The following is a 22,440-nucleotide window of genomic DNA, read 5'->3' on the forward strand; positions in this document are numbered from 1 at the left end:
ACTTGTATTCAATGTGAATACACTGTTATACCATGAGTTTTAACTTCTATATGTATACTGCATCAAATATACTTGTATTCAATGTGAATACACTGTTATACCATGAGTTTTTACTTCTTTATGTAAACAGCATCAAATATACTTGTATTCAATGTGAATACACTGTTATACCATGAGTTTTTACTTCTATATGTATACTGCATCAAATATACTTGTATTCAATGTGAATACACTGTTATACCATGAGTTTTAACTTCTATATGTATACTGCATCAAATATTCTTGTATTCAATGTGAATACACTGTTATACCATGAGTTTTTACTTCTATATGTATACTGCATCAAATATACTTGTATTCAATGTGAATACACTGTTATACCATGAGTTTTTACTTCTTTATGTAAACTGCATGGAATATACTTGTATTTAATGTGAATACACTGTTATACCATGAGTTTTTACTTCTATATGTATACTGCATCAAATATACTTGTATTCAATGTGAATACACTGTTATACCATGAGTTTTTACTTCCATATGTAAACAGCATCAAATATACTTGTATTTAATGTGAATACACTGTTATACCATGAGTTTTTACTTCTATATGTAAACTGCATGGAATATACTTGTATTCAATGTGAATACACTGTTATACCATGAGTTTTAACTTCTATATGTAAACTGCATTGAATATACTTGTATTCAATGTGAATACACTGTTATACCATGAGTTTTTACTTCTATATGTATACTGCATCAAATATACTTGTATTCAATGTGAATACACTGTTATACCATGAGTTTTTACTTCTATATGTAAACAGCATCAAATATACTTGCATTCAATATGAATACACTGTTATACAATGAGTTTTTACTTCTATATGTATACTGCATCAAATATACTTGTATTCAATGTGAATACACTGTTATACCATGAGTTTTTACTTCTATATGTAAACAGTATCAAATATACTTGTATTCAATGTGAATACACTGTTATACCATGAGTTTTTACTTCTATATGTATACTGCATCAAATATACTTGTATTCGATGTGAATACACTGTTATACCATGAGTTTTTACTTCTATATGTATACTGCATCAAATATACTTGTATTCAATGTGAATACACTGTTATACCATGAGTTTTTACTTCTATATGTAAACTGCATGGAATATACTTGTATTCAATGTGAATACACTGTTATACCATGAGTTTTTACTTCCATATGTAAACAGCATCAAATATACTTGTATTCAATGTGAATACACTGTTATACCATGAGTTTTTACTTCTATATGTAAACTGCATGGAATATACTTGTATTCAATGTGAATACACTGTTATACCATGAGTTTTAACTTCTATATGTAAACTGCATTGAATATACTTGTATTCAATGTGAATACACTGTTATACCATGAGTTTTTACTTCTATATGTATACTGCATCAAATATACTTGTATTCAATGTGAATACACTGTTATACCATGAGTTTTTACTTCTATATGTAAACAGCATCAAATATGCTTGTATTCAATATGAATACACTGTTATACCATGAGTTTTTACTTCTATATGTATACTGCATCAAATATACTTGTATTCAATGTGAATACACTGTTACCCACACAGCACATTTGGTTCCCCAGGACCTCCCAAGATCCTCTTAATTTCCTCCTCAGTCTTACTTGTGAGCTTCCTAAATTCCTCTAAAAACCATCTTTTTGGTTACCTGGTGGCTTCCTGATAACCTCCTCAGTACCTCTCTCACCTTCCCGAGGATCTCCCCATAACCTCCCATAATGAAACAAATTAACCATATATATACCGGCTAGTATTCCGTACCCAGCTCCGATTTTCAGCAATAATTGTTATGATAAAATGAATACATATAAACAAAACACATTTTTCAAATGTTTTATTTATTCATCAACTACATTTGACTTTTCAAATTCTGCTGACAGTGACGAAACCACTCGGTTACTTGATACTGCACTTTAACTGTAGTTTTCTCATCACCAGCAAGGTCTTTGTTACCGAGGACGGCACCTGTAGTACATTGCAAAATTTGTTACTATTAAGCCAGAATAAATTTATCTTTATCGATCTTTACCAGAGATTGCAGCATAGATATTCTTCAGATCAGAAAATTTAGCTTTCTCGATTCCTTTTGAGGATTTTCCCGTCCAAGTGAACTTAGTTCCAATTTCGTATGAGAATAACTTTTCCATTATTGCATAAACCGTTTTCTGGAGATTTATTCCACCGATTCGGAGCAGCAAAAGGATCTGAAAAAAATTAAAGGTTGCAAACGGAAATAATAAAAACTGAATATTTACTGTTACCATTGGTTGTCGAGATTGTTGGTCCTTCATTGAATTTTCAAGATGTTCAATAGCATCGAACGAATCCAAATGCAAAAGCAATTGCTGTTCATTTTCTTCGATTCTTTGTATTGTACAAATACACGGTTTCGGTCTCGAGTCCAAAAGATCGTCGATTTTTGCAGTCATTTCTCGAAATTGGATTTTTAAAAATTCCAAACTTCTTTTAGTGTAGTCTTGAAATACTTAAAAGATGAAGTACCAAAAATGGATTACATTAAATTCAGTTTTAATAAAGAAATTGTTGAAAAAATCACCTGGTTCACAAATACTGTTGATGTCACGTTCAACTTGAAACTGAGACAAATTAGCAACCTCCACGTTTTGATATGCCTCCCGACGCATTCTCCTTATGTGAGCCTGAGATGTGCTGCTAGCAGTATTAACCCTTTTCATTATCAAATTTACCTTGAATAAATTGATGTTGACGTATGACGTTGACGACCAAGTTGTTTTTGTAACTATGATGCTGCAAGCCTGCAACACTGATAACAAAAAAATTAATACAAATTTTGACTGTAATTCTTTTAAACTAATTTACCTCTAACTTAGAGCATCAATGCACTGACAAAACAAGAGTTCAGAGTGAGTAGAGCATGGAGAATTAAGTAGACTGTACAGTTACGGCCACGAGATTCAAATTTCAATCCTGATGATAGAATAGTTTTGCAATGCCAAGAGGAATTTTCACTACTTAAATTGATTTTTTAGATAAATTACCAAGGCAAGAATATCAGGTAATTCAATTCCAGAATGCAGCAATAGTTGACGAAATCCACGAGAAGATGTAATCCACTTTTCAGTTGAAGAAAACGATATCCAGAAGGCGAACTCGACGAAGAACGAAATAAAATGACTGCCAATTTATTTTTATCTATTTATTTATTTTTGGTCTACAAATTATTCTATTCCCGACCGTCAGAGATGTCAGCAATAGCGACGCAGAACGTCAGCCACTGCAACACCAGCCACTGTTGTATAACAAAATTACCCTTCCGCACAACCAGCGGGGATGTCAGCTGTAGCGACGCAGAACGTCAGCCAGTGCAACACCAGCCACTGTTGTATAACAACAAAAATACCCTTCCGCACAACTAACGGGAATGTCAGCGGTAGCGACGCATGAACGTCAGCCACTGCAACATTAGCCGTTGTTGGTTTACAAAAATGCCCTTCTGCACAACCAGCAGGGATGTCAGCGGTAGCGACGCATAACCGTCAGCCACTGCAACACCAGCCGCTGTTGTTTCACAAACAAAGAAAAAGCGCGCCAAAATACCCCACACAACACAAAGCCGAAAAATAAAAAATAAATAAAAAAAATAAAAAAAAAGTAAATAAATAAAAAAAAAGGCTGAAATCTACTTGGAAACGACCTTTCGACGAATTACCAGCAGCAATTGAAAAATACACAAAAAAAATGCAACGAGAAATGTCTATTCACCGATCCGCCATGTTGGTTTGGCGCCAAGAATGGGAAGAATCCGCCACAAAACCCAGCAAATCGGGATGAAATTCGCTCCCAAACACCCAAATGCCACGTTCAGCGACAAGATTTTCTTCCGGAGAATGTCGATGGATGTTGAAATCTGCCTCAGCAAGCTGGATGTTTCCGATAAAGCCGAATGATCAGTTTTAGCAAGGGGTCACCACGCCGTCGCAGCCACGGGAAGCGAGCACTCGATCCCACTTCTGACACCAAATGTCGCCGGATGGCTGGGAAATTAAAGATAAAGTCACTGTTCGGCTGGATCACTCGCAAATTTAGTGTATTCCACACCTTGACGGCACAAATCCGGTAAGGTAAAAACACAAAAGAAACAAAACTGAAATGTTGGAGGACGATGCTCTTCTGCCTGCTCTGCTCTACGTCTCGCGCCCAACTGCCGGTCTCTCCTTCCCTAACGCGTCTTCTATCGTTCGCCACCTAGCGGTCGGAATTGGGACTATCCCGTACCGCCACAATAGCGGCTAAGGTTGAAAAAAGAGTGATTGATCGTTTTACGTGTTGCCAGCACATCAAACGATTTCAGTTAACACAACACGATGCTGCATATACAGCTGAATTACGGATGGCAAAGTGATGTGGTGGATGCTATTTGTAGAAACAATTAAGAAATAATTCAAATAAACGAAACCAAAACAACAAAAAAAATTCGCAAATCAAGCGAAAATTAAGAAATACTGATAAAATCTTACCATACAAAAGGCATCCTGAAAACATTATAAATAGAACAGCGTAAATTTTACGAATGATGCCGTATACGCAAATCCGATAACCTTCCTCAGGACAACATTGGGAGGTCTAATAAAAGCTTGGGAGGCCAAGAGCCTATTGGGAGGGTCCCAAGAGGAAGCTGTGCTGTGTGGGTATACCATGAGTTTTTACTTCTATATGTATACTGCATCAAATATACTTGTATTCAATGTGAATACACTGTTATCCCATGAGTTTTTACTTCTATATGTAAACAGCATCAAATATACTTGTATTCAATGTGAATACACTGTTATACCATGAGTTTTTACTTCTATATGTAAACTGCATGGAATATACTTGAATTCAATGTGAATACACTGTTATACCATGAGTTTTTACTTCTATATCTATACTGCATCAAATATACTTGTATTCAATGTGAATACACTGTTATACCATGAGTTTTTACTTCTATATGTATACTTCATAATATACTTGTATTCAATGTGAATACGCTGTTATACCATGAGTTTTTACTTCTATATGTAAACAGCATCAAATATACTTGTATTCAATGTGAATACACTGTTATACCATGAGTTTTTACTTCTATATGTATACTGCATCAAATATACTTGTATTCAATGTGAATACACTGTTATACCATGAGTTTTTACTTCCATATGTATACTGCATCAAATATTCTTGTATTCAATGTGAATACACTGTTATACCATGAGTTTTTACTTCTATATGTATACTGCATCAAATATACTTGTATTCAATGTGAATAAACTGTTATACCATGAGTTTTTACTTCTTTATGTAAACTGCATGGAATATACTTGTATTCAATGTGAATACACTGTTATACCATGAGTTTTTACTTCTATATGTAAACAGCATCAAATATACTTTTATTCAATGTGAATATACTGTTATACCATGAGTTTTTACTTCTATATGTAAACTGCATGGAATATACTTGTATTCAATGTGAATACACTGTTATACCATGAGTTTTTACTTCTATATGTATACTGCATGGAATATACTTGTATTCAATGTGAATACACTACCTAACCTATTACCTAGCATATTAGAAAAATTAAGAGATATTAGTTCAGCCAAGGTCAGACAAGTTCAGACTGGCACGATCGCGCACACACACACACACAGACACAGACACATAAAGACAAAACGTAAATTAAAATCATTAATACCTAACGACTTCTGTCGTTAACATACCATTAGCCGCCTATTAGCAGCATGACAGCTCTCCACCTGAAGACCACGGGAGAGAAGAACTGGATATGCAAGATTTTTAATAACGTATTTTTATCAAAAAAAAAAAAAAATAAATAAAAGGCTGTTCCAGACAAAAAAAGTTTATTTCAACTTGACTTAGAAAAGAACTACATCACTCATTGTTAGACTGCTGTTATATATAATCAAAAAGGAAAGTTAATCTATAGGAAAACTCCTGCAGCAAGTGAAAATTGCCTGGTCCCGGATTCCCGGTGTCAAACGATGTCAAGACCAGACTTGCCGTGGGATCAATTTTTTTGAGTTTGACTTCGATCAAACTTATCGTCGCGATTAATTTCCTGCGCCATCTATCGGTCAATAAAATAAACACAATGTAAAATTTATACAGATATTTGTTCTATGAGCTTTCATTTAAGACTTAAACCGTTTTCTTTTATTAATTTCCTTATTTTTACTTATATCGAACAAGCCAAAATAATTAATTCGACACACAAATAATTGATTAACTCTTTCAACCATTTATTGATTTTACCAATTATTTAGCATTAGGTTGTTAACTTTAAAAAAAAGTAACATTTCAAAATGTTTGTCGGTAAGTTGATATCTCTTTGCGGTAAAAATTAGTCTAGCTTGACTAAAAAGTCTATCGACTGCGGCGGAAGAGGACAAAGTCACGTTATATCGTCTAAAAAAATTACATAAGTGATGAATTACGTATAATGACAATACACATAGAAGGTCGGCACGGCACTTACTTATACATCTTCATGATGGTTGGATAATTTGGTAGGTCATCTAGATTTCCACACATCTTAAGGAATGTCTCTACTTCATCAATTACCTTTGACTTTTCATTTCTTTTAGTAATTGAGGCAAAAAAATCCTTCGCGCGTCTCTGTTTCTTCTCCGTACTGGGATCTGATACTGAGGAGGAGGTCCCGTCATTTGAATCATCCGAACTATAGAGAACGAAAAAACGTAATGAAATAAAATTTGCGTCAGAATTATTACTCTTTAACTGTAAGTTATAATTTACGATTCGGACTCGTTTTTTAGTCCCTGAAACCGGAAAAATTCTCCTCTGAGCAATGTTTTTGCGCGACGAACATCGTCTTCATTATCCAACCATGATAGCTTAAAAAATGGGTTGGTAATCGTAGCCAAACGTAACTCATTATCTGAGAACATGTGTTCAAATCTAGAATTATTGTAAAAATATTTTATTAATCTATTCAACTATTTTTAACTCGGACTTGAGAAACCAAACAAAAAAATATTACTTCTCATAGATAGCGTCAAGCAGTCCAGTGATTAGTGATTGACATTTAATAATCGACGCATTGTCTTGTAGCAAAGCCAGTTTTTTTTTAAACAGAAATTGTTGGAAGTAGAAACCCCAAGCCGATATTCTTCTCGCCTTGCAACACGTCTAACGCATCAGTGATATATCGCATTATCCTTGTGTATTTCTTCAGGCATTGCTCCTCGTTAGGCGTGAAAGGAGTTAAACGAAGCTCTTCAAAAAGTTTCCTCATGCCACGACTCTTCGTTCTCAATAATCGGACAATGCAACGTATAGCGTAATACTCTGAATTCCATCTTGTTTCGTTTTTTTTAAATGAACAGTTGTCCAATTAGTTCCATTATGAGGTCTGAATTTTCTGAACTTAATGTTTGTTTATTCAGCAACAGTTGAATTTTTACAATCGTCGAATTTTTCAATTCTTGAAATGTGTGATCTTGAATCTTTGATATGTCAGCCTTCGCTATCAAACTCAACAGATGACAGGCGCATTTTCGGTGCATAGGTAGAGTGGGATTCACATTGTTAGCGAAATAGTCTTGTGTGATTCTACCGTCAATAATTTCACCAATTTCGAAGTATAACGCGTCTTCTTCGTCAGATTGTTCAAAGTCATCATCATCATAATTGGGCACATTAGATGCATTCCCACTCTTCCGAAACAACTTTAAAAAATTGGAACCGTTGTCGGTTGTTGCTCCTCGCAGCTTGTCAACTACTTGATATTCCTTGTGGAGATATTCAATCATTTTTGTCAGCACGTCATACGTATGGCGCCCTTTGATCCGTCGTATGCCAAGACAGGCACTTCTTCGTTTTAAGGATTCGCCGTCAAACCAATGAATGGTCTCACCGAGATACGATTTCCTTCTACTAGTCCATGCGTCTATAGTCGTTGCTGCATCTGTAGATTTGCTAAGAGCATCAATCAGCTGTAACCTTCTTTCATTGTATATAGTCTCCAGTCTGTTTGTAAAAAACGTTCGTCCGTGTAAAACTAGATTCGGGGCCAGACAATTAACTAGTTGTTTGAAACCAGGTTTCTCGACGGTAGAAATTGGTAAGGCGTCAACAACGAGGAAATTCTAAAAAGAAATATCAACATTTATGAAAGAAATACATAAAATAGTCTAAATGAAATGAATTAATTACCAACACCCAACTATCAAGATCTTCTTGTGTAATTATGGCACGTCTGTTTACTGAAATAGGTGTGTTGTTGAGACTTTATTATCCAGATGTTTTACAGCATCTTCCCAAAGTTTAAGATGTCCAAGATCCTGATTGGGATCATGATTCTGGTAGGGTATTATGAAAAGTTATCGTGTGAGTCTGACATGCAAGAATATATATAAAAAATATATGTAAGAAAATATCACCCACCAAGAAATGCCTTTTGGCATTGTATCGAGAAGAATGAGGCACCACAAGTGGTTTTTCAGAACCATCCCTTTTCTTTTTTGGGACGCAGTCAGGATATAGACACCGATATAGACTGGCATTTTTGCCAGGCACTTCCCCTACACATGTGAAGAATTCTGCAGGTAGAACCAGTTTCTTTAAAAGAATTACAGTGCTGCTACATAAATACAAAAAAAAGTTAATCACACACAATACATTTGATAGTAAGATAAGATATTGTTACCTAGCATTGGGTTGCGATAAATGATTTGTATTTGGAGATGCATTCTCATCACCAAAATCTTCATTATCGGACAGGCCTGACATAGTTATTGTTACACAGCTTCACTTTACAATACCCTAATTGGAAAATATAAATACAATAATGAAATTTATGAAACTAGTCTGACAGTACTTTTCAAAAAACGTTGACAGTTTCACTAGTGCATGACTTCAATAGTAACATTCTTGGCACTTAATTCTATTTACTATTACTAGATGGCGTGCAGTAAGAAATATTGATTGCAAAATTGAGTTTGAGTTCGATCAAAAATTTTGAGTTTGATCGCGATCAAACTCATTCCTAAATGAGTTGAGCGATCGATCAATTTTTGAGTTTGAGTTTGATCTCGATCAAAAATTTAGTTCGATCACGGCAACTCTGGTCAAGAATTTGTTCCATGTCTAAAACACTGCGAGGCGGTTGTCCATCTCAGATTAAGTGATTTCAGAGAAAAAAAACGCACGATCACTAGAATAGAGACAGCTGTTACGACTCCAGCTATTATCAAACGTTAACGTTGACACAATTGTGTCAACGAATCCCATAAGAGCGCCCTAAAAACAACGAAGAGGATCCATCACATCTGCTTAGGTAAAAATTTTGTCGCAAAGCTGAAAGACCACTACACAAGCAGTATGGAACAGTCGAATTCTTATTTCATAGTGTTATTTATTTTTCTTTCCGATAATGTCTTATCAATGTCTGGTTATGACCTTGTGGTTACCTTGTTTTTTTTTTGTTACCTCTCTTTAGCAATCCTTTAATAGCCCTAAGAAATCCTTCAAGTTCTTTTGTTATTCTGATTTTTTATCAAAATTGTTCTTCATTTAATACTGTTTGTTAGTACATTCGGGTCGCCGGCTTCGAAGGTGGGGAACCTGTCGAGGGGGGACAACAGCAGATGTGGTAGTGTCTTCCTAGAGACGCTAAAGTTGACGCTGTAATTACGAATGCAAAGAATTTCCGTGAAGAATTATACATTACCCCTAAATAAGTAGGAAATTCTTAAATAACCTTAGAAACACAGTGAGTTTATATAACCTCAGGGAAGGGACGTAAATTTAAAAATGAAGTATTTCCGCTAAACGCCTAGAAAGTTGAGTTTCGTTTTCGTCTTTCCTCTTTTTATTATTGTGTCACATTGAATTGTCTATTCTGTGTCGGAAGAAATACAATAGTTAGTTAAAGTCCAGTGTGACAATATTCCACAAAAGAGATGGGAAATCGAAGCTCCTGTTCTACCAGTAGTGACAAGCGGACTTCTAGGACTTTCGCTTCCAACTCGAGTCACGGGATGGTCTTCGGTTTAATAGATTCAATCCGACCCTTGAGTTGACCATCACGAAATTGAGACTAGTTGGACAATCGCACTACATCCGCAAATATGCCACTGTTCCAAATGCTACCGATGACGCATCGGCAAATATGACGAGACGAAACATAGAGTTCATAAGAAAAAAAATCAATAGGGCGGAAACAGCGGTTTACAAAGGGCAACCCATTTGCCTAACTCTTCCATTTGGCCAGTTTTTCATCAGGAAATGATTTATCTTAAAAACGGGACGGAAGCCATCCAAGGTTTACGTTTGTCGGAATGATAGTTTTTCGGCTGTGATGACTAGAAGACGTATTCCTAGCAGGTCAAAAACGAGTGATATGGCCGATAACAGCTCACTTTCTGGTTTCAACTTTCGGCATTGATCGAACTCGAATGCCTTATATGTCAGTTATCTGTTCCATTTCATTTCTAGCTGGTACTCTACGGGAAGAGCGTTTAGATATATATATCCAATACTTGCGCCGACCTGTGTTGTGGAGACCCACACGGCACAAAGATATCTTTTTTTTGTGATAACGATGTAAAGTCGTACTAAAGATATAAAATTATATCTTTAGGATGTAAACGACATGGCTAAAAAAATGGCAATGATAACTATGCCATAAATAAGATGTCAATAAGACATCAACGATATGAGAACTTTTTAGCATGACAACTTCAGCTTTAAAAAAGTTGTCTTAAAAATAACATTAATAAGAGTACCTTTTGCCAACATTTTAAGCTAAGAAAAATCTGTAAAAAAGTTGTTTTGAGGTGACATCTTTTTTATATAATATCAACTGCTTTAAATAGGTTGTCTTTACTGGAAGAACATTTGGTCAACACTATCCAGCTAAAAATAAGATGTAAAAAGGATGACCTCAAAATTATCATATTGTTATGATCCGGTCCCGAAAATCCTTGGAGAAAGAGAAGAAGACGACGAGAGCGAGACGACCGTGGCTTCCAGGAAACCAACGACGAACTGGCGTGGGGAGGAGAGAAGAAGAAAGAAAAGAGAGCATTAGGTCGTGGGATGGAGCAGGGAGAGCTACGGAGATTAAGCGAGCGTTTTTTAGCTATGGTATTGCGTGTGAGTGTTTCTAGAGGTTTTTGTCCATATTCCGATTCTTTGGCCCAGCTGTCCGTGAATCATTAGAGTGGACCTAGGTATTGATTGTTCGATTGACGGTGTCTTGTTGTCTTGAGCGTTCGTGTCTTAATATCTGAAACGAAGTAAAAGTGTCTTGGTCGTAACAATATTATTATCATATTATTATATATTATATTATATTACATGATATATAATATATATATGATATATATATATATATGTATATATATGTATATTATTATGTATTTATTATAAATGAAACGCAATTATGTTATTAAAATACTTACTTCCTTTAAGGCTTACTTATTTATATAATTTTTTTGCTGTTGTTATCTATTTTATTTATTTAAACTGAATTCTACCATTTTTGCGGTTTAATTTTTCTTTTTCCAATTTTATTTTTTTCTTAACGGGAAAACCACAAACGAGCCGTCCAAAAAAAGAAAAGTGGGTAATCGCACAGCTTTATAAAGGATGTCATAAACATCAGATGCACGTAGTTCAGTGGATAACTCTGATACTAAATATTCGCTGATGTTGGACGATTGAAACGGGTACACAGAATAGCTCTGCTGAGTTTTATAGAGGTGACCAATTACAACGGTAGCATCACCAACAATCACGAAATTCTTAACTTCAATCACGCTCAAATCCGATAAAAAAACGCAACTATCAGCCAGGCTTCGAGATTTAGTAATTCCAATTCCTTTAATCTGAGCAGTATAAAACTGACATCCAACTAAATTTTGAACAAGAGGGCCATCATTGTGGGGTTCCACACATTTCAATTTTGGTAACATAGCGGGCACAGAAGGACGAGAAGACAGCTTACAATTTTCTTCTTCTACTTGTCGCTTTACAAATTTTGGAGAGGCTTTTCACTTTTAATTAAATATTTTTTCATGTTGCCATAAAAATTTTCAAATCGATATGCGCTAAAATTTTCAAGAACGCCGAATTTTAAGACATCAGAGGCAATATGAAACAAAGAATGAACATTATACGATACGAAAGATTGGTCGTAAAGGACGACGGACTGCTTTATGAAAAGAGAGAGAAGAGAATCGGCGCATGCGTTTTTTTTTTGCAAAATCCGTCACAAGAAAAAATTTTTACAGCATAGTGCAGTAAGAGAAAATGGTTAAATAAAGTATAGGGCAAATAGTTACGAAATACAACGACCCCTACGTAGTGGAGAATGACTCTGTATTCTGACGCTTTCCATCTTGGAAGTTCTTTAACACTACGAGGTGGACGGGCAAATTCTAATCGAGATATAAATTGCCGGATAATGGCAAGAAATGCATCAATTTGTTCAACGACCACAAGTGTCAATGTCACACCTCGAATTTTTTTACGTGAATCAATTCCACACAAGATCGTTAACATTTTTTTTTGTACACCGAGATCGAAAAGATGCATCGGATCTAAAGGCAGATCATGGATCATGTCTACGTAGTCCAAATTTTGTAATATCGATCGACAGTGATGGTGATCGACACAGTTTTTTCCCCTGAAAGAATCGTTGGTTCTTAATTCCCCTAGAATAACACCAAATCCTGTACATCTAGCGCAACCATAACGGTCTGATGCGTGGCTTTTTACGCAAGCTATCATTGCTCGTGCGGGAGCATCACAAATGAAGGCTTCAATTTTCAATTTGTAGCAGTTGCCACGATAACTAAATCCTGTTGTGTACAGATGATGCGCTTCTTCCACTAGTTCTTGTAAAAAATTGTTTGATAATTTTGGTTTGGTTTTGCCATGATAAACACCAACAGGGAAAGCCACAGAGTCTTCAATAAAAGGTAAATAGCCAACAATTACCCAGAACTGGCTCCCTGAACTTTTTGTTAAAGGAACGCCGTCGATGCCAATGAAAATTCCAACAGGGTCATCAAGAATCAAGAATCCGACGGAAGTCAAAATGGACAACAACCTTTTCTCGATTCCAAAATGATAGTAAATGCCAGGGTTAACGTTTCTAACTAGAGCTTTTTGGCGCGGAGTACCCAATAACGTTTTCGCGGATTTCAGCAGTTCTGGGTGATATTTACGAAGAATATCTAACAGCTCTCCAACTTGGTTAAGTGGAACGTGAAATTTGTTTTTCCAGCCTCTTAAATCGGCTGCAAGCGAATTTTTCTCGGCACACACGGCATCACCAGCGCCAGCGCCATCCCCATAACATCCTTCGTCAGCACTTTCAATTTCAGTACTGTCTTCCAAGGAAGAACATGTTGACAAATATTCAGGATCCTCATCACTTGACATGGAAGTATCAGATTCAACATTAACAGCAGGCAAATTAATTTCGTCCATTTATATCAAATAAAAGCAGATCACTACGTAAGTTATATATATAGAATAGTTATAATAGGTAAATATGTATAACTCTAAAAATAATACGTTACACACAAGAAGAATCATAAAATGTAATGTCAAAGGGTTCCACAACCCCTCGTGTAACAAATAATGTAATAGCTATATTTACGTCAACGATTTCTGGTGATTGTCCCATGGAACTGTCCCCAGCCTCATCGTCATCTGAAGATTCATCGGTCGAATCGTATAGGCGATACACATATTGAACATAAGCACGCACACGTCTTCTTTCTTGCCTAGACATCACGAACAACACAGTTGAAACCAGTGTTTCGGATTTTTTTTTTCAAATCAAATCCAAATCCGATCAAATCCAAATCCTCCCGGATTTTTAAGGGATTTGGATTTGCCTTAATTTTCAATGGCTTGGATTTTGATCGGATTTGATCCCCACAACAAAAACCCGGATTTTTTCAAATCCAAATCCAAATCCTTTATAAAGAAGAAGGATTCAGTCATCTGGTCTTGTTGAGAACGATGTCTTGCAGTCCATTAGATCCGAACTGGAATACCGATACAAACATTTGCGTACGGACCATTTTTAACCGAAAAACGAATTCACAATATTAAACATTTGGTTTTTATAATTTAGGAGACTCCCAAGAAATTTAAGAGGGCACGGCAGGTAGGGCAATGAATTCACCTCCGTCTAAGCGCCAAACCTTGACTCGGGCTCTATTTTCAACGGTCATCCAGAAAAGGGCTCAATCTGCTAGCGCATCAAAGGTCCTTGATGAATTTGAACTCTACCTCTCAGAACCAGTGTACCAGTCAAGTGGTCCAGATTCTCCTGACAATGATTGTCCTTCTGACTTGCGCTTTAGTCCCTTGGGTTATTGGAAAGTAAACTCCCATCGATTCCCGTTGTTGGCTTTGATAGTAAGGGAGCTCTTCGGGGTGCCCGCTTCGGGAGGAGAGATCGAACGGGTCTTTAGCACCGCCACGGACATTGCAACGACTAAAAGAAATCGCATTAAGCCTCCTCTCTTCGCGAAAATGCTTTTCATAAAGCGAAATATGAAACTTATGAGTCCTGTGACTCCTGTCAAACAAAAATGATGAATTGTGGCTAACTCTTTGTTTTTTTGCTGTTTTCACCATTGTCAGTCAGAACACTCAGAAATAAAAAGATTTAATCCAACTTAAGAAATCTAAAGGAACCTGTTATTATAGTTTTTTTTTAAATATGGATTTTGTAAGAAATCAAAAGTCGAACAGACTTTTTAGCAAAACTTCTATTAAAAAGTAAACTAATCCAATTAAGTCTTGGGTTTTTATTTGATGTTAAATTAGGGATTAAAGTAAAAAAAATTAAAAGGAAATTTTAAACATTTTTACCTTGACACAGAAATATGTAGAAGAATTTGTATGTAACTATGTGTTACATGTTGCAATCATAAAATTAACAATAGATTGTGAATTGGATTGGATTTGGATCGGATTTGGATCGGATTTGGAACGGATTTTCTCAAATTTAAAATGATTTGGATTTGGATTTGGATTTGGATTTGATTTGGATTGGATTTTGCTGATTTTTTCGAGCTTAGGATTTGGAACGGATTTCAAAACACACGCAATGGTTTGGATTTGAGTCAAATCCGGCAAATTTAGAAAATCCGAAACACTGGTTGAAACAAGAAAATAAAGTTCTGGAAGACAGTCTTTATGAACAGAGCTGGATAAACTTAGCTTCAAGAAGTGACATTATATCACAATCACCAGGCAAATATCCTACCTGTCATAAATACAAGGTGTTGCCAATTTTGTAATTTTCTGTCCTACTTACGAAGTACACCCTTAAAAGCAAATGCGTTATAAACTATTGTCGCAACTCTGTATTTGTCTTTGTTACAAAAAAAGAGTTGTGGTAACCAAATTTCTCAGTTGTAATTTTTCTTGCGTCAGTGGCGTTCTTTTACCTCATGCAAAAGGATAGGTTAACAAAATATTTCGAGTGAAAAATGATGTTTTTTGTTGTAAAAATTATTGAATCTAACGAAATTGTTGTTGTGCCTGTGCATTGGTATCAGTTTAGCGACAATAAATGTGCCTGGCCCATAAAAGATGCACAAAACCGCGCTGAAAGGGAGGAAGTTTTCAGCACGAGGTGGCCACGCTACAACGCTAAAGTGATTTCATCGCACGGTAAGTTTTACATTACATCAATGTCACTTATACAATTTTTTTTTACTATAGTATTTCGTAATTTAGGTACTTACCGGGAAGCGATAAACCGATCAGAGGCAATAACTAATGGCAGTGCTGATACGGAGGTTTCAGATTCCGCCAGAACTTTTCGTGAAAAGGAGAAGACAAATACTAGACTAAAACGAACTACTGTTAAGAAAACAATCCCGGAAGATGTGTATGACGAAAGCGATGAGGAACGCCTCGTTATTTTTGCTCACATAGATGGTGGTGCTGAAGATTTAGCCTCTATGTGGTCATCGCCATCGCCTTTGATTGAAAACCGTGTGGAACAAGTATTGTTTAGTACGTAACTTATTTCAACATTTCTTCGGTGTAATAATATTTTTTATATATATAATATTATATATATGTGACATATATATCTTCAAACTTTGTAGTTATTATGCATATGATTAAAAGTAGCGACAAATGTTATGTATCATTTAGCAGAACCTGCCTCCCAAACGACGAATCGCGTAGATCCTGTGGAAGTGAAAGATTTACGTAGGAGAAATTCACCACAATCCGATAAATCATTAGGGGCCAGTGTAGTGCTGGATGAGCGCCAAATAGAAGAGCTGATTCCGCTGGATACAAGTTGCGGAAAGAGAAAAGAGAGAGATAACGAAAACAATGGCATTTGTGACATGGAAGACGACTCCTGCAATGGACAAAGTTCGAAAGCCAGGAAAATTATGGACAACGCTGCTTTCCAACAGCAAGTACTGAAAAATTTTTCCAGTAAGTGTTCTAACAATTTTTCCAACTGTCGAAAATTTTAGAATCTTTTTCAGTAATATTTCCCGCTATAATTTGTATCGTAGAACTATTTTCTTTAACAAGAGGTATGGGCCGAGATATCCAAGACATAAAGTCGGATAACCGAGATATCCGGAATCAGTTAAGGAAGAACTTTCAAGCTGCTTCTACAGCTGATACTTCTATATCAGACAAGTCACACCCTGTCTTCAGTAAAAAATACTCCTTTCCACTCAACAATATAGACGATTTCAAAAAGTTTGACTCGCTTGTGGATGGTGACGTCTGTAAAGATCAGGTGGGACGAAATTTGTGTAGTTGTTTACTTAATATACTTTTATCTTTTATTTACAATTGTTTTACTTAATTTTCAAATATGTTTTTAGATCCGCATAATCTGATCATTGGGGGGAAATGATCTGGGGACAGTTTTAAGAACGGCATGGCGTTACTTTATGTCCGACAAACTATTGAATCAGTTAACGTGGAAAGGACAGCATAAAGCCAATAGCAAAAAACCAAAGGACATTAAAGGCTTGCAAACCTACCGGCTCCCTTCGGGTATTTATAGTAAATATCAATTTATGAATCCGTATATCCAATCGATATTTTATGTATTGTTTGGCGTTACAAATGTGATGTAATATTTCTAAAAATGTTACAGATGCAATTAAAGAAGAAGGTGGAATTTACGCCAACGTTTCTTTGAGTGACCTCAACAAACTCAGCGCAGAATTTGTCACAAAGGCAGGTACTCGCTTGGCTGCTAAGCAGAAGAAGTTGGTGGAAAACAAAGATATGTAGTTTGTCTTTATTATTGCTGTAACCGCCGGGAAAAACTGCCTATCTTTGATATTGTTGTATGTTAATACAAAATATGCAACATCGTATTCATGTATAACTTTTTTTCAATATATGTATATATATAATATCTATATAACTCAAGATATATATATATATGTATACTATATAAAATACATAAATATATACTATATAAAACACACATATATATGTATATATATATAGTACATGTATATCTTGTAGGTAACGTTAGGTTATCTACAGTACTACGTATTCTTAGTAACATGTTTATAAATAAGGAAACTTTAAGATAACGTTTTGATAAGATTTGTACAAGAAAGCTATGATGTTTATTCTTAAAGATGAACATTAGACAAAAAAATCCATGGGAAAAACGTACTTTTTAAAATCTTTTTTATATGATTTGCCCGGACATTTTTTAACACAATAGACTGACTTTAAGATATAAGCAAGTCATATAAAGAACAAACTTTTTTTTTACAACTTTATATCTGTTTCACAAAAAAAAGATATCTTTTTGCCGTGTGGGGAGGAATAGTTTCGACAACCCGATGTGGTGCACTGTTAAAAACGGTTTTGAAAACCGAAGGTTCCAAACCTTTTATTTTAAAGCAAAAGGTTTGGTTTTCCAATACCATAAGTATTATTCGTTTTATTTTCAAACGTTTTGACCCTTTTTTACGCATACCTGAATTTTTCAGGTGAAATCCTTTGGTTTTTAAGGTTATTATATTTCTTGTCAAAAAAAAACGTAAGTTAAAACCTTTGATTTTCAAGGATTTTTAGCCTTCTATTTTCTTAGGATGATTTCGCTTTCGGACTCCAACATTTTTCGAAGTTTTTGAAGAGAACAGCATCCATTAAAGTGTGAATTTAGATAATAATAGTTCGAAAATTACTTTTATTTACTAAAATAGGGTCTTGTGTGGTAATACCTGTTAAAAATATAAAATAAACGATTAATGGTAATCCGTACATTTTATGATAGGCATGTAAAAATGTCTTAAAATAATCAATTAAAGTGTAAATTTGGGAATTAAAAATTCAAAAATTACTTTTACTATTCATATAGGAATTTTTTTGGTAACACTAGTTAGAAATAAAACCATTAACAAAATATAGTTAATTGGAATTTGTACCGACTAATATGATATTCTACTTATTATAAGGTGAAAATAGCAAGTAACATCGGTCTAGTGGTTAGCACCACCAGCTATACCCCTTAACTCCACATCTTTTATTGGAAGTCGAGGTTTAATAGTGAAGTTAAAACCTTCAGAAATTGAAGGATTCGTATCCTTTCGAAACCATAACCTGCAAAAGTAAAAGCAAAACCAAAGGTTATAACGTTAAAAAACCCTGCCTACAGGAATACAACGTTATAACATTCGAAAACCAAAGAAATTTTTTAACAGTCTGATGACGCAAATGCCGTAAGGTAAAAGCCGCCAGTTTAGGGAGTTTTGGTAACCCCCTTGGCAAAATCAGTCCCTTGATTCTCCGTTTCAAACGAGTCAATCAGGTTATCAAAGTAAAAGTTGTCTACCATTTTAACGGCTACCTGTAGAAAGGTTACATTTTTTTGGATTCGTATTGCAACGTTTGCACTGCGACAGAAGACAAAAATACGGCACGAAAAAAAATGTTGTAAATTGGTAGGTCCGGAGAGGCCCATTGCTGCCGAACTCCGGAAAGACGAAACGCTGCAACGATTGATCTGTCTTAGCGACGTGGACGCGGTGATAGAAGGCTTCGATATCTGCACTCTCAGTTTTTGATTTCTACTTTTTTTCCACTTTTTGGCTACCATAAATGGTAGAACCGAAAAGGTAGAGAAAAGGTAGAAAATGTATTCTTTTTTCAATGAGTAGGGGATTAGTAAATCATCTACCATTCCTCTGCTTTATGGTAGAGCATTAAGTTTCTACCAAAAAGAAAGAATTGGTAGGCATAACATCCCAAACAGCACCAGAGAGATGTTCAAGTTAAACATCCCTGACGAAGATCGTGTTGGAGAGATGTTGGACGACATTGATTGTGACATGTGGGCTTTGGTGATTTGGAAAGCTGATCCTTACGAATACCAATGCTGTTGCGTCGACTTAAAAAAATTTTTTGAACCAGAAATGCTTTCAAAACCAAATTTATACAGAGAGATCAGAGTCACCTATTTGTGGTGGAAAGGATACAAAATTGATGAATTTGAAGATTATTTTTTTGGTCGAGTTTTGGCTACAGGAGGTAAGTGTTAGAAATCTGAAGAATATGTAACTATTGTTGTATTAACCATAAAAATTTTATCTATAAAGATGACAAGGAGATACTTCGAGCACTAGGTAAAAAAGAATTGGAACGTATCTCAACATTACACATGGACATGAAGAACTCACCAGTTGATGGCTAGAGAAATATTACATGATCTTCCCACAAAGATGCTTGTAATATTGTCTTGTTAAAATACATTTTTAAATGTGGCATATTAGCTTTCTCTTTTAGCTTCAGGAAAACCATGTAGGGGAGACCGGGGCTAGTTGGCCTGGTTTTTACACACCCTGTCTTACCACTTGTAATTTTTCCTGTAATGATAACATTTATGGCTTAGCTGATGCTTTGTTATCTTATCTAAATTGTAGCGTCAAAAAAAATGCTAATTTAGAAAAACTTTCTGCCCAAAAAACAGTTTTTTTCGGATTTTTTCAGCTGGCAACTTACCCCGTAAGTGGGGCAAGTTGCCCGTGAAGTCGGGGCAAGTTGGCCTTACATCTTTGCAGAGCACTTTGAATACACTTATGAATTTTCATCTTCTCCTCTGTCATCCACACACGACTCGCACGCCCATAAGCAACATTTTTTAATTCTACAACGAATCCAATCTTCTTTAGTGGTCGAATAACGCCCTCCGCATTCTGGGCAAAATGATTCTTTTTTCTTGACTTCTTTTTTTTCCCGCTTTGCTGGCTTGCTTTTCTTGAACTCATCAGCTTTAGAGTTGGGCGGCTGTTCAGATAACACAATCTTCCATGTGGCTTCTCGTAATTGTCAAAAAAGGCGTCGCAGTTCTGTTTGTTGAAAGATGATGTTCTTGCCAAGGAGGTAGCCTCGGGTTTCCTAATTGACAAAGTATTATGTCTCTTAAGAAATGAGCTAAACCAGTCAGGGCCAGCTAAGCATTTTGCAGTCCACGACAAGGGAATTTTGATGTTCATTTTGGTGGCCAATTGAAATGCTAGCTTCCTAACGTCCAGTGGTGACAATCCAAAATAAATATCTGCTGCACGATGCAAATATTTCACTAGTATAGCCTCCTCCTCATGTGTGAAAACCTGCTCGACAAAATGTTTACACTCATTAGCCTAACTTACTATGCCTATAGCCTAAACTCAATGTATTTCTTACCTGACGAATCTTTGAATAACCATATTTTTGTTTACAGGATAGCTCATTCTTATTCTTGTCTACGTATCTAGCAAGACTTCTTCTGGGAATCTGAAACATTTCTTCCACCTCAGTTATTCCTCTTCCTTCTGTAAGAACAACATCAATTGCTCTTTCTGTTTTTTCCCTGTCAGTTTTTCGTACATAGTTCCTCATCCTCGTGTAATACTAAAAAAACAGAAGATTTTGACACACAAATAAACAAGGTCAGAAGCTAAAACAAAAGGCCAACTTGCCCCCCCAAAAAAACAGTCAACCTACCCCATGGGTAGGGGTCATTGTTTTCTTTAAAATAATTTACTTAAAAATAAATTATATTGAATTTTAGAATTGACTGACCCTTAGCTAAAAGACTAAGGTATCTAAAGAAAAAATTTAATTAACATCCACTGCATACCTTATTTCTGAAAAAGAATAATGCACGGAAATAAAAAGTTCGCGGCGAAGCGTAAAACGGTTTTCGCAGTACAACGTCAGCATTTAAGTGCAGACAAAATTAAAATTTTGTACAGACCATCTAATGATATTAATTAACACTTCGGCTATCCTGAAAAACTCTACTTTTTAAGTGGCGTTAAATAATACGCAAAAGAGCGACTTACCCCTAAGCCAACTAGCCCCGGTCTCCCCTACAACTAACAGTCTGTTCAACAAATTTTAAGATTAAATCAGTTAAAATACTACGACAAAAAATCTTTCATGCAATTTTCGTCTTAACTGCGATTCCTAAATGTTATAATATTTTGTTTTGACTAAACTTGCGTAAAATATTGTTATAAAGATTTACGAGGTGTGTTTAGGGACGGAAGAACTCAAATACGTGGGTGGTCTTTCTAATTACCGGTTTCTCAATGCGGTCTTCAGTGTTCTCCAAGTTTTTAAGTGTGTCTTGTGTCGCTCATCACTTCGAATTCCCCACTCATCGTCTCATAATTTTGATTTTTCTGGAGTTTAACTTTTGTAATATATATTGCTCTGAGAGTGGTAAGTCTGATTAACGGTCTCTTCCATGCGGTTTCATTTAGTCTTCAACGTTTTAAAGCGCATCTAGTGTTGCTCATCCTCCCTCAGTTTGGATTTTCTCGAGTGTTGATTTTTTAAATATTTCTCTTATCTTCAAGCTCTGTGTTAAATTTATTAGATCTTAGTTCTATTTTTTTTTAAGCAACTTAGCCTCCTCACTGCAAATTAACCTTCAAAATACTTTGTCCTTTCCTATAGTTGGGTTTGTGGTTTTATTCGGTAGTGTTCTTAGCGTCAGACAGTGCGTATTAAAAATTAACCTTGTGTTTCTGTTTTAGCTGTTGCTTTTATTAATTATCTTTATGTTCGTTCCCTTGCAGGTTCTTTTCTCTCTTTTTGGAGAATATGGCGTCTAACTGTGCCAGTTGTACGCCATGCAACATTGATGTTTCCGAACTAACAGCGACAGATTTGGAATCGTTTCTGCTCTCCATCAGCTTTGATCCAAGCATTGCTGCAAAACTGAAAGGTACGGTATAATTTTTTTTTTCACTTTGGCAATTAATAATTAAGATTGTTTTTCTGAAATGGCACCTTCT

General features: G+C 35.6%; 5 protein-coding genes across 9 annotated transcripts; 1 reads left to right on the forward strand and 4 right to left on the reverse strand.

Annotated features, from left to right (window-relative positions):
- Window positions 1-1,918: 1,918 nt before the first annotated feature.
- On the reverse strand, window positions 1,919-4,219 carry LOC116933214. 3 transcript variants are annotated; one of them, XM_045167987.1, is made up of 7 exons: window positions 3,844-4,219; window positions 3,120-3,230; window positions 2,941-3,048; window positions 2,657-2,884; window positions 2,361-2,584; window positions 2,129-2,303; window positions 1,919-2,064 (listed from the first exon to the last, which is right to left on the reverse strand). In XM_045167987.1, the coding sequence occupies exons 4-7, from the start codon at window positions 2,793-2,795 to the stop codon at window positions 1,949-1,951; spliced, it is 654 nt and encodes a 217-aa protein (XP_045023922.1). In that variant the 5' UTR covers window positions 2,796-2,884; window positions 2,941-3,048; window positions 3,120-3,230; window positions 3,844-4,219; the 3' UTR covers window positions 1,919-1,948. The 3 variants fall into 3 exon arrangements, with proteins under 3 accessions (XP_045023922.1, XP_045023921.1, XP_045023919.1); XM_045167986.1 differs by having other exon boundaries at window positions 3,120-3,255; XM_045167984.1 differs by lacking the exon at window positions 3,844-4,219 and having other exon boundaries at window positions 3,120-3,555.
- Window positions 4,220-6,549: 2,330 nt separating this feature from the next.
- On the reverse strand, window positions 6,550-8,899 carry LOC116932957. Its single transcript, XM_045167983.1, has 8 exons — window positions 8,817-8,899; window positions 8,565-8,750; window positions 8,324-8,396; window positions 8,171-8,256; window positions 7,580-7,924; window positions 7,149-7,220; window positions 6,956-7,066; window positions 6,550-6,827 (listed from the first exon to the last, which is right to left on the reverse strand). The coding sequence occupies exons 1-8, from the start codon at window positions 8,897-8,899 to the stop codon at window positions 6,620-6,622; spliced, it is 1,164 nt and encodes a 387-aa protein (XP_045023918.1). The 3' UTR covers window positions 6,550-6,619.
- A 2,783-nt stretch (window positions 8,900-11,682) lies between these two features.
- Window positions 11,683-13,609, reverse strand: LOC116932495. The gene is made up of 2 exons (XM_045167991.1): window positions 12,404-13,609; window positions 11,683-12,141 (listed from the first exon to the last, which is right to left on the reverse strand). The coding sequence occupies exons 1-2, from the start codon at window positions 13,607-13,609 to the stop codon at window positions 11,683-11,685; spliced, it is 1,665 nt and encodes a 554-aa protein (XP_045023926.1).
- A 5,722-nt stretch (window positions 13,610-19,331) lies between these two features.
- LOC116932933 lies at window positions 19,332-19,917 on the forward strand. Its single transcript, XM_032940850.2, has 2 exons — window positions 19,332-19,684; window positions 19,753-19,917. Exons 1-2 carry the CDS (start codon window positions 19,420-19,422, stop codon window positions 19,845-19,847), a joined length of 360 nt encoding a protein of 119 aa, XP_032796741.2. The 5' UTR covers window positions 19,332-19,419; the 3' UTR covers window positions 19,848-19,917.
- Window positions 19,918-20,005: 88 nt separating this feature from the next.
- LOC116936150 lies at window positions 20,006-21,826 on the reverse strand. 3 transcript variants are annotated; one of them, XM_045167990.1, is made up of 3 exons: window positions 21,720-21,826; window positions 20,840-21,046; window positions 20,006-20,766 (listed from the first exon to the last, which is right to left on the reverse strand). In XM_045167990.1, exons 2-3 carry the CDS (start codon window positions 21,032-21,034, stop codon window positions 20,152-20,154), a joined length of 810 nt encoding a protein of 269 aa, XP_045023925.1. In that variant the 5' UTR covers window positions 21,035-21,046; window positions 21,720-21,826; the 3' UTR covers window positions 20,006-20,151. The 3 variants fall into 3 exon arrangements, with proteins under 3 accessions (XP_045023925.1, XP_045023924.1, XP_045023923.1); XM_045167989.1 differs by lacking the exon at window positions 21,720-21,826 and adding an exon at window positions 21,481-21,623; XM_045167988.1 differs by lacking the exon at window positions 21,720-21,826 and adding an exon at window positions 21,276-21,460.
- Window positions 21,827-22,440: the final 614 nt, after the last annotated feature.

Source organism: Daphnia magna, unplaced genomic scaffold (genome assembly GCF_020631705.1).
Source record: "Daphnia magna isolate NIES unplaced genomic scaffold, ASM2063170v1.1 Dm_contigs423, whole genome shotgun sequence".
Classification (NCBI taxonomy): domain Eukaryota; kingdom Metazoa; phylum Arthropoda; class Branchiopoda; order Diplostraca; family Daphniidae; genus Daphnia; species Daphnia magna.